This window comes from Lytechinus pictus, chromosome 5 (genome assembly GCF_037042905.1).
Source record: "Lytechinus pictus isolate F3 Inbred chromosome 5, Lp3.0, whole genome shotgun sequence".
Lineage (NCBI taxonomy): Eukaryota > Metazoa > Echinodermata > Echinoidea > Temnopleuroida > Toxopneustidae > Lytechinus > Lytechinus pictus.
Window position 1 is genome coordinate 9,063,265 of NC_087249.1, and position 13,757 is coordinate 9,077,021.

Genomic DNA, 13,757 nt, shown 5'->3' on the forward strand with positions numbered 1-13,757 from the left:
AGTATTGTGCTTGATGGGAAATTAGCTGTGTGCATATTGATAGTGATCAGCGTGTGTGTATGCTTATTTTTCAATCGGCAAAGTCTAATCGATTCTTCTGTAAAGCTGCCAGCGGAACTGCGCTGCAGGCAAAGAGATTGAATTGATTTCATATCAACACACTAAGTTGACTCATTCAAGCATGGCAGTATTACAGCTATTCAGTTTATTCTTAGAAGTGATATCAATTATGTGCAAGGTTATATTAGGAAAATCGCACTTGTAATTTCTATCCTTCAAAATGTTAAATGTGATTCATTTCTTGATGAATCATGATGAATTGTGTATTTTGTGGATTTAATTGTGTTATATCCACTATATGTAGTCATTGAAATTGTTACACCCCAAGAAAGTAAACAAGATATTGATTTTAAAAAACATTTGTTTTGGATTAAGCTTTCCAAATCCAAATCCAAAAAACCAATATTCACAATCATGTCAATTATGTTTGTTGGAGGAATAGATTACAATTTCTCTCTCAGTTTCTGACTCGAATTGCATGACACAAAGGGATGTATTATTTTAAGGTTAATGTAATTGTGTCATTATCAGCATTATATTTCAAATTTGGCATTTAATTTTGTAAGTACTTAAATGGATTAGTCACTGTGAGGACAGTTTTCAATTAGTTCATAGAGCTAAAGTGTGGGGGGGTGCTAGGAGGGAGAAGGAAAGAGATGAAGATGCAGATGAAGCAAAAGTGTCATTGATAACTGGTCTTTCATTTCCCAGCATGCATTGAGATTAGCAGATAAACACACACAGAGACCCCAGCTCCCCACACTCGTGTAATAATGCTAATTGCCCGACATGATGCGAGGCATGCATCGTGCAAAATGATGCGATAATAGCATGTGGTCAATTGGCTGCGTAAACTTGTATGGATTTTAATTTTTTGAGCTGAGCGGAATGGCCTCCGAGAGAAATATGCGCTGGGTGAGGGCATTGTTCTGGTATGAAGGTCAATTAGCCACGATGAGCATCGCTTTAGAAGTTGAAAATATCAATAGTGAAAGGGATTGTTTGCTGTTTGTGGAGGGAAGTGATTAAAAGAGAGAAATGTATGGGAGGGATGGTGAGAGAAGTGGGAGGGGGGTGTCGAGGGCGTGAGGGGTGGGATGAGGGAGGGGTAGGTGAGGGAAGGAAAGAGATGGTTTTGCAAAATGGGAAATTTTGAACCTGAACTACATATACAAAATATGAATACATAATCATTTTTTGGAGGAGGAAATTATGAATGTATCTACCTTGTAAGGATGATGGATGAAAGAAAGAGAGAGAGGGAGTTTATAATAAAGAACAAAAATGATAGAAAGGGATTAAAATATAACCTATAAAAGTTAAAATAGGCAAGATGACAAGTTAGAGACAGATGTGTCTGTGTGTCAGAGACTTGATGGATGGGCCGATGAAGGACAGAAAGAGTAAGGAAAGATGAAGAAGTAAATGGAGGAGGAGGAGGTGGAGAAGATGGAAAGGTAGAATATGAAAAATTAGGAGGAAGGCAGAAATAGATAGAGAATGAGAGAGAGAGACAGAGATAAAGGATAATAAGATCTAGGATAATCATTGTCATTATTGATTTCTACATTACATCGCTGCTGCCTCCAATTTTCTCATGCGGAGATACGGCCGTTGTGATTGGATGGTTTACGCAGCCCATCAGATTTTGGCCTGCTTGCCCTTTCACACCGCCTCAAATGACCGTCCTCGACCAAAATTGAAAAGCACGTCTAATGATGAGGCATGAGGATGAGATCGGGAGTGAGATAAATAATGGGATGATAGCTATCGCGTACATTAATAGAGCTTCTGCATTTACGGGAGTCGTCGCTGGCTGCCTGTTTGCGCCAAGGACATGTATGACTACTGCAATGGTATGTGATAAGCTCTTTGTAGCTCTGAATTATGCACAGCGCAGTCATTTCCAGGCCATGCTATTTTTGTATCTTTTGTAATGGTTGCTGTTTATCACACAGACTGTATTCAAGTTTCCACACAGAAATGTTGAAAGGAATGCCTGATGTTCGTCTGGACTGATCTGTTTATTGTGTTGTCTGCGATGAGGGCCGTTTACTCATAATATATCATTTGGTTATTACTCTTTACAGTTACATGTTTTAATTGTATGGTTGATTTTAATGTATGACGATAGTAATTTAGATCACTTCCTGAAGATTACTTTACATGCATACTCTCCGATTGAGGTCAGTTACTAATATTTGCATTGAACTGTATGAATGTAATTTATAGTTGTGGTAAAGATATCAACATGTGTTAGAATGAAGCAACAAATTGACAACTGAAATGTTTGTATATACATGTGTGGATAAAAACTTGTGTGCCTCATGATTATGTCAGATTAATTGCCCAGTATCATGTGAAATGAGCATGACATTCTTTTATATCTCCCCCCCCAAATTATAATAAATACATGTGCCCATGTGTACTATCCTGTGTTATTAATGTTCAGCATGATATGCAAGGGGTTTCAATGTAGATCCATTATTGCACAGCATTTGGTTTGCAGAAACTCTGTAAAACTTACTTGATCTCTTCCTATGTTGAAGTTAATGATGGTTTTAAGGACTCAATCTTAAAATTTATGCTCCCTGCGACTCCCTGAGTTTCAGTTCAGAGAAAATTTTCAGATCTCAATTATTGAAAATTTTATGTGCATGAGGGTTCAAAACTTGGGAGTTACCATCTCAAAAATCTAGTATACTGTGTCCTGTGGTCCACATATAATACATTGACAGCTAACCTAAATTCATATTGAGCATTGTTGATTGACCACGGTAATGGTGCAACTTAGAAGATTCTACTTGAATAGATGGGTGTAATTGTGACCGTCTTGACCCAATTTTCAGAAGATTTCACCATCTGCTCCTGTTAGAATTAACAGAAGGACCTGCCCGTTGCCAAACCAGGATGTGATTCTCGTTGATGGACATCTTACTTTCAATGTCTTGAGCCATTGTCCAGCTCTCAGTGAGCAAGGGAGTTTCAGTTTCAGAATGAATTACAATACGGATGTAACACTGTTCTAATATCTGTGCTATTGCCGCACCCAAGACAGTGCTTTGATTTACATCCTGTTAGTGATGGCAAGGATGAATTTAAAGGGAATTTGTCTAAAGTAATTTGTCAGAACCTGTGAATCGGTAGAGCATTTTTTTCCCTTTATTTTCCTTACCTAAATGAATTCATGGTAAAACCCCCTCCATTTGTTGGATGATAATCAAATTAATCAAGACCATCAGCTTAACTCAAGTGTCTCATTTTGACTGTGGGCGATTCCTGTACTTGTTTTCTTTGTTGTTTTTGCAAATGCATAGCCTATTGTGTATTTGTATTGTATTTTGTGTTATAGGTGTATCCCGTCACAAGCTTTTGCTTTCAGGGAAGTATATGCTTTCTTCTATTAATAAATATGATATATATATGTATTTTTTAACAATTGATTTTGTATAATTCATATTGAAAAATCATCTTTTGTGAAAAACAGAAGAAAATAAATGTTTATTTGAATTGAATTGAATTGAATTGCCTCATGAATTCTTAATAACAAGAAATTATATTTATTGGGTCATGGGTCATGAGTCCATCTGCTTTTTTTTGTCTTATGTTTTTTTTGGGTGTGTTTTAGGATGTGCAACTCAAGTTCCATTGACCCTACAGCTATGACGCTTAGTAGATTATTAGCTATATTCAGCTTAATTGAAATGATACCGAATTTGTTGGAATAGCCCCCTTTGGTTTTGAAAATAATTAAGAATAACTCCAGGAATGAACCAAAATATGTAACAGCGCCACCCTCTTTGGTGGACAACTTAAGGGTGCACGGCCCTAGTCTAGTTCTTAAATAGGATGACCTCAAGCAGTTTGAGTTTAAATGCTGTGTTATTCATAGAAATATTTACCAATGGGTTTATCAGGGTCAGATGTGTAGTTACTTGAAGAACAAGTTCTCTTTGGGTTAGTGTATTCTTTCCAGAGTTGCTTGGAGAACATACTATTTGCATTAAAATGAAACCCCTTTAGGCCTATATTTATAAGTTTACACATTTGAAAGGTTGACGTATACCTATAATGTAAATGGCTATGTAGAATCACCTATTTTATTTAATATATTTTGGTCTTATAATTATACTTCATAAAAACAATGGTCTGTGTCAAAGATGTAACAGTAATTCAAAATGTTATGCTTTACTATGTACAGACAGGAGTTCTTTGACTTGGTTCCAAATTGAGGTTACCCAGTTATATGAAGGTGTCTTTTGTGACTATTCCTATAGCTCTGACTGGATGTAGTCACTTTGCAAAAGCATTGAGAATATTAACACACATACACGCAGGGGGTATGCTTCCCACGCTCACTCGACTCGCGTCATCATCGACTGCACTAATTGCAGTGTGTCTAAATCCCTGGTCTAGTTGATTAAGACTGATTAGGTTCTCATTCATCAGATCAACGGCCTTTGTCTCTGTTCCATCCAGGCCATTGACTTTGGCTTCTATCTTGGTATCGGGTTTTATGAGCTTCAATTAGGACCAGATCCTCAAGGGTGCTTCAGTTTCAGGAGATTTTCACCCAGACATATGTGTAGAATTAGGTCTGCTTATGTAGCTAGCTGGTGGGACAGGATGACTTACAGGGTAGGAGTATCTGGTTGGCAGAAATCTATTTCAATAAACTGACATTGCAGTGAAACCTTTCAATGAAGACTAAGTAGCCATAGCTGACAATAAATTCATTTGAAATATAAAGTGTCTTTAAGAACAGGTTTCTTTCTTAAATGCTGTTCATTCAAGTTGTTTAGAGAACATGGTCTTTATGAACAGCTGTTTTCTTGTAGGACTGAGTCTTTTTCATATGACCTATGCAAGCCCAACAAAGAAACTAAATTGTATTTTCTACCTTTCTATAATATCTTTTTATATACATGTTTCTATGTGACCGACCAACGGCTTAACCCCGAACATGCGGGATCATCAATTAGCTCCACCAAATATACATAAAGCCCATATGCCTTCTCTGGCAAGATAAAGAGTTGACATCTATCCTTTTTTTTGTAACTTAATTGGATATCATTATTACAAATATTATTTTTTTAAATAAAAGTGAAATGTGTATTATGAAAAGTGGATATTACGAACACATATCTGTACTTCTCTTCAAGAGTTTTCTGTTTTTACTTGTTGACAGTGGGCTGAAGACACAAGAACTTGATATGTTCCAATTCGTTTTCATGTATGAAGGATATTTCAGTGTGTTTTATTATTCCTGGGCCCCGTCTTATAAAGAGTTGCGATTGATTTGATCAATCGCAACTATGGACGGCCAGCAACGTCAACATCTATTATGCATGTTTGTTCAAGATATTTTCTAGCTATGATGCATATTTATGCATTAATTGTTTTCTTAAAAAAAATTCACTGTGCTTCTCTTTGTTTACAAACGACATTGAGCAAATTTCCTTTAGAAAAATTTATGACACTGATGGATTTCCATAGAGTTACAATTGATTAGTTCAATCGTAACTCTTTGTAAGATGGGCCCCTGGTGTGCCTCCATTGTGATGTGAAGCCTTGGGATCGATTCCTTTTTGATGCATTTGGAGTTACATTTAAAGATTAGGAAGAGAAAACAATTTGAGCTGTGTACAGTAGTGGAAACCATGCCTCATCCTCCCCATTGAAAGAACCTGTTTTTGCCATCAGATGATATTTCGTTAGGATTGATGTATGTTTATGACTTGCAGCAGTGTTATTGAAACTCAAATGTCAACAGACTATCATCAATATTGAAGAGAGCGTGGATGGGGAGGATGGGTCATATCCGATCTCCAATCATAATGAAGCGGGAGCCACAAATAGAGATTCCCCCTTTTTCCCTCACATCTCCCTTGCGTAAATTGCTCTGGGAGCTGGATACAGGTATAATTGGGAAGCACAGGAAGCAGTGTCTCGGTTCCATAAGAGTGCGTGGTTTTGTGTTGGGTAGGGGCTCGCCTAATAAAATTGCAACACTGTCCCTGGGGAAGTCAGCGTGCGAAGTTAGCCTTGGCGAGGTTGGCTTTTATAGTCAAAAGGCAATGCAGCGTTGTTTCATTGTAGCCTTCTCTGGAATGATTTCCACCAGTTTTCCTGCGCTCTGTTTTCTATGTAGATAAGGGATCGTGTTTCTGGCTGGCTATTAAAACATCCAGAGTGCGATGACTTTTTTTGTGCAATTATGGGCTCTTTCACAGTAGAATAAACAAGTATTATAGTAATGGCAGTTAGCAGGAAATTGATGTGGTAATGCAAGCATGTACTATTGGTTCTCAAGTGTAAATGGACATGGTAGAGGCGATTTGTGAGATTGTTAGGCTTCTGACATATCTAGAGAGGGATTATTCTGAATACTATCCTATCAAGTTAAAATTTCACCACACTTCAATCTTTGTGCATTTTCAAGTACATGTTATTCTTTTTTTTACAGCTGAATATATAAATGATTTTATTTATGATTTGCAGTAAATATTACTTTTTCTTATATTTTGCAGTCAAATCTAGGAAAACACTTTGTTAATTTCTTGTTTTTCATTTTGTCTTTCCTTTGTATTAGATTCAACATGCAAGAATAGATCCAGGGACTGTACCTGGACACGTCACCGCCACCCACAACAACAACAACAACTCACTAGACAAAGACACATCTCATCAGGATAGCAACACCGGAAACACTGCCCCATGCCACCAGATCAAGAAAGATACAATGGAGAGCTGCGTGGGACTACAGCTTCAGTTTGACCATAGTCATCCTGCCCACGGAGATGGCCCAGTACAGGTGTCCCTGGCAGATGTCGATGCTGTCGTCAATGCTGATGTTGGTACAAGTGCCCCAAACGATCTCTCGCTCACACAGTGTCAAGGGGTCATGGTCCAGGCAGGAGGCAACGAAGAGACCAACAATTCCCTCTTGCAGGAAGTTGATGACAACCTCCTGCAGGCCCTTGTCAACTCAGGTGCAACGGAACAGCTGGAGATGGAATCCTTAGCTCATCAACTTATGAATGATTCCATTGAGTTTTCGGAAGCAGAGATCCAGCAACATTTGCAGACGGATACTATTAATGTGGATTACTGCAAACAACTTACCAATGGCCCAGCTGTCAACAATATGGGTGTCATGGGGATGCCACCTGTAGCTATGGTGTCGCAGTCATTGACATCCCAGACCCCTGGTGGGATGGTTTCCCAGCCTTCTTTGATGGGGTCCAATCAGCATCAACCACAGCACCAGCAGCAAGTACCTATGCCTATGAAACATAATCACACAAATCAACCTGACAATGTGCAGGTAACTTCAAATTCATATGCTATGGACACCAGCATGATGATAGAATCAGTTCTTGAAGTGCGTGAAGGGGAGGATGCCACCACAGCTTTAGTGGCGCCCCCTCCTCAACATCCAGGCTTTGGATACCAGTCTTATGCGCATAATTTTGGAGCAGATGCACTTGTGAGTGAAAAGGAATCTGATAATACACCTAATGTAACTAGTGATGAGCAAGACCAGGACCTGTTTGCCAAAAAGGTGTGCCAAATGCAACAAGGTCATGGATCAGAATATACTGTCGCGACAGGGTATAGTCCTAAATATAAGCAGGTCTATCAGCATCAAGGACAGCTCAGCCAGCAACAAAGTCCAAAGGCTGGCACAAAGGCTAAAAAGTCCAAGAGCCCAACTCAGTATCCCACTCAGCCAGTCACCAGTGATTCCACACTGTCAAGTCCGTCATCAACAAATAAAGGAATGCTCACTAAGAACCACTTGGTCTCAAAGACAAAGGAGGTTATGAAAACCTCTAAAGCAAGGACAAAAGATAAACATGTGACATCCACAAAGAAGTCTGAAGTAAGTCACAAAAAGTCGCCAAAACATAGTGTAAAAGTTGTATCATCTCCGAAAGTTCAAGGTTGTAAACTGAAACATAAAGAACACAAAGGACACAAAGTGACAAAGTCACCATCGATATCTCCAGTGTTGTCAGAGGGCAGCAGCAAATCGACAAAGAAGATCATTAAGAAAGTTAGTTTGTCCCCTCATCGGTTTGTCCCCCCATCGTTAAGTTCATCCGATGATGAAACGAGTAATGTACTAGAATGCAAAAGCAAAGGCAGTGCTCAAAAGACAAAGAAATCAAAGATGAAACTTTCAGTATCACCCAATGACCAGTCTAAGACAAAGAAAACAAAAAAGAGGGACACCAAAGTGAAAACAAAGAAAAAATCCAAGTCTATGAGCCCTTCGTCATCGAAGTTGGGCTCAAAGAGTGTAAACAGTACTCCTAAGCTAAAAAAGAAATCTCTGAAATCAAGTCCAAGTGGATCGTCGTCATCATCATCATCACCATCTTCATCATGCCATAGTGAGAAGTCATGTAGTAGTAACAGTTCAAGTCCCATCTCTTCAAAAAGTGGAAAGTTAAAGAAGAAGAAGGTTAAGAAATTACACAAAAGTGGTGAGGATAGTCCTAAAAGAGTCGGCATTTTGAGCAGTAGTGGCTCTGGAAAAATAGTTCGAAAAAAGAAGAAGCTAAAAACAAAGGTCTTGAATTCAGACAGTGTCCATTCTTTGATCAAGAGTGGCAGATTGTCACCCACTATGGCAGCTTCTGTCCTTATGAACAATATAGACAGTGATGATGACAATAGAGATGTTGGATATGACAGCAGTACACAAAAATCACTTAATGGGAAAAATAGAAAGATTGCCCATCTGCCCAAGCTCTCAGTAACCTTACCAACAAGTAGTCTTTCTCATCCAGAACTTTTGCTGAAGACAGTGCCAAAGACCAAAAAGACAACCAACAAGAAAGTAAAACAAAGTCAGTCACCGTCACCTCCTGTAAAGGGTGATAAAGTTGTGAAAAAGACAAAAAAGATTAAAAGTAAGAACTCAGTGAAGAAGAATTTATTAGAAGAATCTAAGACTTTGAGCCCAACGACCCCACTTCACATTGACATTCCTGATTCTGAGCATACCTTTACCCCCATCACTAAACCAGCATTTTCTAATGACAGCATTTCTAATTCACACAAAAAGGCCAAAACAAGGAAAGTTGGAAGACCAAAGAAAAATGCACCGCCCTCTAGATCTGAAGATCATGGAAAATCCTCTCATAACAAAAAAGATACACATGTGTTCACTGAGCCAGATCACTCTTCTGCCATTGGCTTAGGGAAAGGAAAGAAAGTGAGTGAGAATGGACCGGCAGAAGGACAATCAAAGCATAAAGAGCAGACCCCTTCCCCACAAAGTGCCACAACTTGTGTCAGTGAGGAAACCCTCTTTAGTGACAGTGGCATAGGTACTGATAACAATAGCAATCCTGATCAACAATTAAGTGACAAACACAAACAAATACTATCTGTCCCACCCACAAATGAAACTGAAATACCCACCGAGGTTTTGGAATCACATCCTCTAGCCACTTCAGATCATGGACTTTATGGTTTTGGGAAGCGGGAAAAACATAGAAAATTGAAACATGCTCAATGGCAGTACTTGAATCTGCATTGCAAGAAGAGAAGGAAAAGATACCACATGTCACGTATGCTTGGCCGTGTTAGTCCAACCTTCCTATTTGAGATGGATTCTTTAGCAATGACGATGGCCGAACTTTCCCTTATAAGTGTTCCACAGAGTCCGCACCCCGCAAACCTTGCAAAGAAACCTGTAGAAAACTATCTTACTTCTGTTGCCAAAATGAACACTACATACAACTCCTATCCTCTGAGACCGTCATACCTGGCTACTGCCTTGAGGTATAAGAAGCTCTATCTCTGGAACAAACTCCGGAAGAAGAAGAGGCGGGAGCGTGAGAAGAATCTCTGCCAAGGTGAGACAGATGAATCATCATACTATGTAGACTCTTGTGATTCTGAACCTGTTTTTGGTATGTTTGATCAAAGCACGGGTAGTTCGGCAGCCAGAAAAGCACCAATATCATTTGCCATGGCCAAATCACCTTGCACAAGCATGTCACAGGTCAATAGAGGGCATGAAAGGACAACCATAGCTCAGATACCCTTGAGAGATGGATTGACGCCGATCCTTGATCATGGCAAACTGAACAGTTTGTCAGTCACTGATTTTCAGATCCCAAAGAGTGTACCTACTCCAAAGAAAGGAAGAAAGAAACAAATCCCTGAGTCATTGCCTGTCCAAGTGAGTTTGGCCAAAGCAAAAGTTGTGAAGAAAAAGAGTCCAGGAAGGCCCAGGGGGAGGCCAAGGAAAGTACCAATTGTTGCCTCGGAAGTTGTTGACAATCCACCTGCATTAGTGTTTCCCACTCTTTCAGCTCCTAATCAGACACTGGCCCTCCAGGTGTCAGACAACCCTTTTCCAACAGTACAGGTGCCAGACCAACAACCCCTTCCATCAGTGCAGGTGTCTGGTCAACTTCCTCAACCAAAGCGAAGAGGTCGTCCACCTAAAAAACTTCTCGATATGCCAAATACTTTGCCAGTAAAACTGCCCCAGCCAAAGGGCACTACAGGTAGGAAGCGAAAAATCCAAAGTACTATCGATCCTGATACATTGATCTTTGATTCTGCAAACAGTACTATTTGTGATGATCACATTATGCCATCAATAACGACAGGTGGTGTCATTAATGATAGGACAACTGAAATTTGCCATGTGGACCACCTTGCATCAGACAATTCAATCAACATTGCAGAAAAGGTCACTAAACAACCTAACAAGATACCAAAGAGGAGAGGCCGCCCTCCTGGAAAATCAAAGGCATCAAATGACATAAAACAGCAGAATGTGGTGGACAAACCAGTGCAAATAGAAACTGTTGCTTGTGCAGAGAAAGAGTCTTTCATTCAGAGTGTCACTATTGCCAAAAGAAAACGCAGAAAACGAGGACCTAAAAAGGGTTGGAAGAAACTACTATTGACCGCAAAAACAGTTGCAGAAACTACAAAGGACAGTATTGGAAGTGAAACAGCAAGTATTGATAATTTAACTGATTTGGCTCTCCAAAGTAAGTCTAGGACAGAAACATCTCTCGAAGTACCAAATTCACCTGTTCAAATGGTGGAAAGTGCCTCTAATTCTTTCATTACTTCTCCCCAAGAAGCTGTAGACCTTGCTTCACCTGAAAATAGGTTGGGTGAAGGAACGCCAACCAAAGTCCCAGCAACAAAAGGGACATCTAGAAAAACAGTCCCTGCCAAAGTGGTGGCTTCAAACAAGAAGGTGCCAAATAAGGGAGTTTCATCAAAAGGAGATTCACCAAAAGATGAAAAGACCAAAGCATTATCAACAAAAACAAAGAACAAAGTTATTCCATCCAAATCAGATTCAAATAGGACTGGACCAGTCAAAAAATCAAAACATTCAGGCAAATCAACACAACCACCTATACCTGAATCAACAGACATCTCACCTGAAACTTCCCCCAAGGTCTCTCCTAAGATGTCCCCTAAGAAATTGAAATTGTCTCCCAAAAAACTGAGATTACTTGAAAAGAAAAAATCAAAGAGAGTCATTGGTGGAAGGGTGAAAAAATCAAAGGAACGAACTAACAGAAAACTGAATGTTGAAAACCTTGAAGAACTACCCGATGAAGAGCCTTTGTCTTCTCTCGTTACGGGCAAAATGTCATTGATAACCGGCCTGTCACAGCAGACTTTGCCTGCTGCTTGTTCTACCAGTAAAAAAGCTTCCAAATTAGCAGAACCTTTAGATGCGCAGCCCTCAGAATCTGCGATCGTGCCAGTTGATTCCAAAACTAAGAAGTCATCTGACATGAAAGATGGTTCTGTAGCACCTAAAGGAACAGTGAACAGTGCAAAACCTGATGTTGTTTCACATGAGGGAAGTACAGCAGATGCCAAAGATATTGCCAAGGAATCTTCATCGGTTTCATCTGCAGTGGAGAGTACATCCACCCCAGAGCCTCACACCATTTCCTCACCACCCTCTGCCTCAGCTTCCACCACCAAACCCATACCCTCTAAGTCCATTCCATCTACCCCCGTTGCCCCATCCTCTGCCCCTGTTTCTCCCCCACCCGTTCCAGTCGCAATGTCTGAAAGTTCCAAACTCCAGGCAGCATCACTGCCGAAGGCTTATGTCAGGGTGAAGAAGACATCTCAACAGGTACTGAAGGTCGCCAAGAAGAAGGTTCCAGAGACTGCTGTGGCGAAAGCAACATCTCCAGTGCTGGATGAGTCATCCATCCCCCTCAAAAAGAGGAAACTGATGAAGGAGCCCCCTCCTCAGCTGACAGAACAGGATCCTAAAGGGTGAGTCCTTTGTGATGATACAAATTTCTATTAACACTTGCTATTGTTCTAGAAAAAATATTCTTATTATTGACCAACAGGACAAGTGGACTTCAGCTCTTCAATCTGAGAACATCTGGAACAAGGTATTAAGGGTTGACAAATAGAAGGCCTTAACTGAAAATGGTGAATCACATCCAATGATATGAACTGAAGTGTTATCTTGCTTTATTGGCGATAGGAAATAGAAATGAATTTAGGCCTTATTGTTTTAAAATATGAATGATAATATTCCATGACACTCATCACATCAAAAACGACAAAGCTTAGCACTTTACACATATATTTTTATCCTGGTAACTGGAATCCGGTTTAGTTGCATACAGTGTATGTGGAAACACTGCTAAAATAATAAGATGTTACTGATTATTTTGGCACTGAACTATAAAAATGGCTCTTTTCTGTCAACTCTTGATATCTCGTTATATTTCATTTTCCCTTCACATCTTTTCAAATAAAATTTGTCTGCATTAGTACACCTCTACAAAGTTCCTAAAAGTTTTCCATAACATTGGTATGTATGAAGTGATATTTTTCAACATGCTACTGCTTTTTCTGTAAACTTTTACATATACAACACTGGCATTTTCATATCAACATGGCTGAAAGTTTTTCAAAATATTAGCAAAAATATATTTAGATATTTCAACATTATTTTTTTGACTTAGCATACAGTGCTGGAAATAAGGTTTGACATAAAGTGATCTTGAGTGAAGAATGTAATTTTTTTCTTCAACAACTGTACATTCAATACAGTAAGTCAATGATGTGGTTTATTTCGGATTGGTCTAATGCCAGTTGGTCCAAATCCCAACTTGTCTACTATCATTTGGTCTATCATCAGTTCATCCACTTTCTTCATGTTCTAATTACCATTTCATCTAATAACCAGTTGGTCCAATAGCCATTTAGTCCATATACCATTTGGTCTAATTGGACTAAGTGTTAATTGTGGGAAATGAATGGAAAGAAAATGGGTATTAGACCAACTGTTTATAAGATAAAATGGTCATAAGACGAACTGGTGATTAGATGAAGTGATTATTGGACCAAATGGCTGATAGACGAAATGTTGATGGATGGAATGACATTAGACTAAATGAAGGTAGACCATGTGATGAATGGACGAGTTGGCAATAGACGAATCGGCAGTTTACCAATGATGTGACTTGATGAAGATTTGAAGAAACAAAAATTTTGTTTTCCAATCACCTTTTTTTTCTAAATTCAATATGTATGAACCAATGTCAATATATTGGTCAGCTTAAAATCGCTAACCATGCAAATTCTGAAAAGTTTCAATGGTATTCATTTTCTATTAGTGCTGGATGAATCATCACGATATTCAATCTACATGTGGGGTT

General features: G+C 39.2%; 1 protein-coding gene across 1 annotated transcript; it reads left to right on the plus strand.

The window, feature by feature from the left end:
• The first annotated feature begins 1,755 nt into the window (after positions 1-1,755).
• LOC129262464 (mucin-4-like) lies at positions 1,756-12,379 on the plus strand. The gene is made up of 2 exons (XM_064099761.1): positions 1,756-1,916; positions 6,653-12,379. The coding sequence occupies exons 1-2, from the start codon at positions 1,776-1,778 to the stop codon at positions 12,356-12,358; spliced, it is 5,847 nt and encodes a 1,948-aa protein (XP_063955831.1). The 5' UTR covers positions 1,756-1,775; the 3' UTR covers positions 12,359-12,379.
• Positions 12,380-13,757: the final 1,378 nt, after the last annotated feature.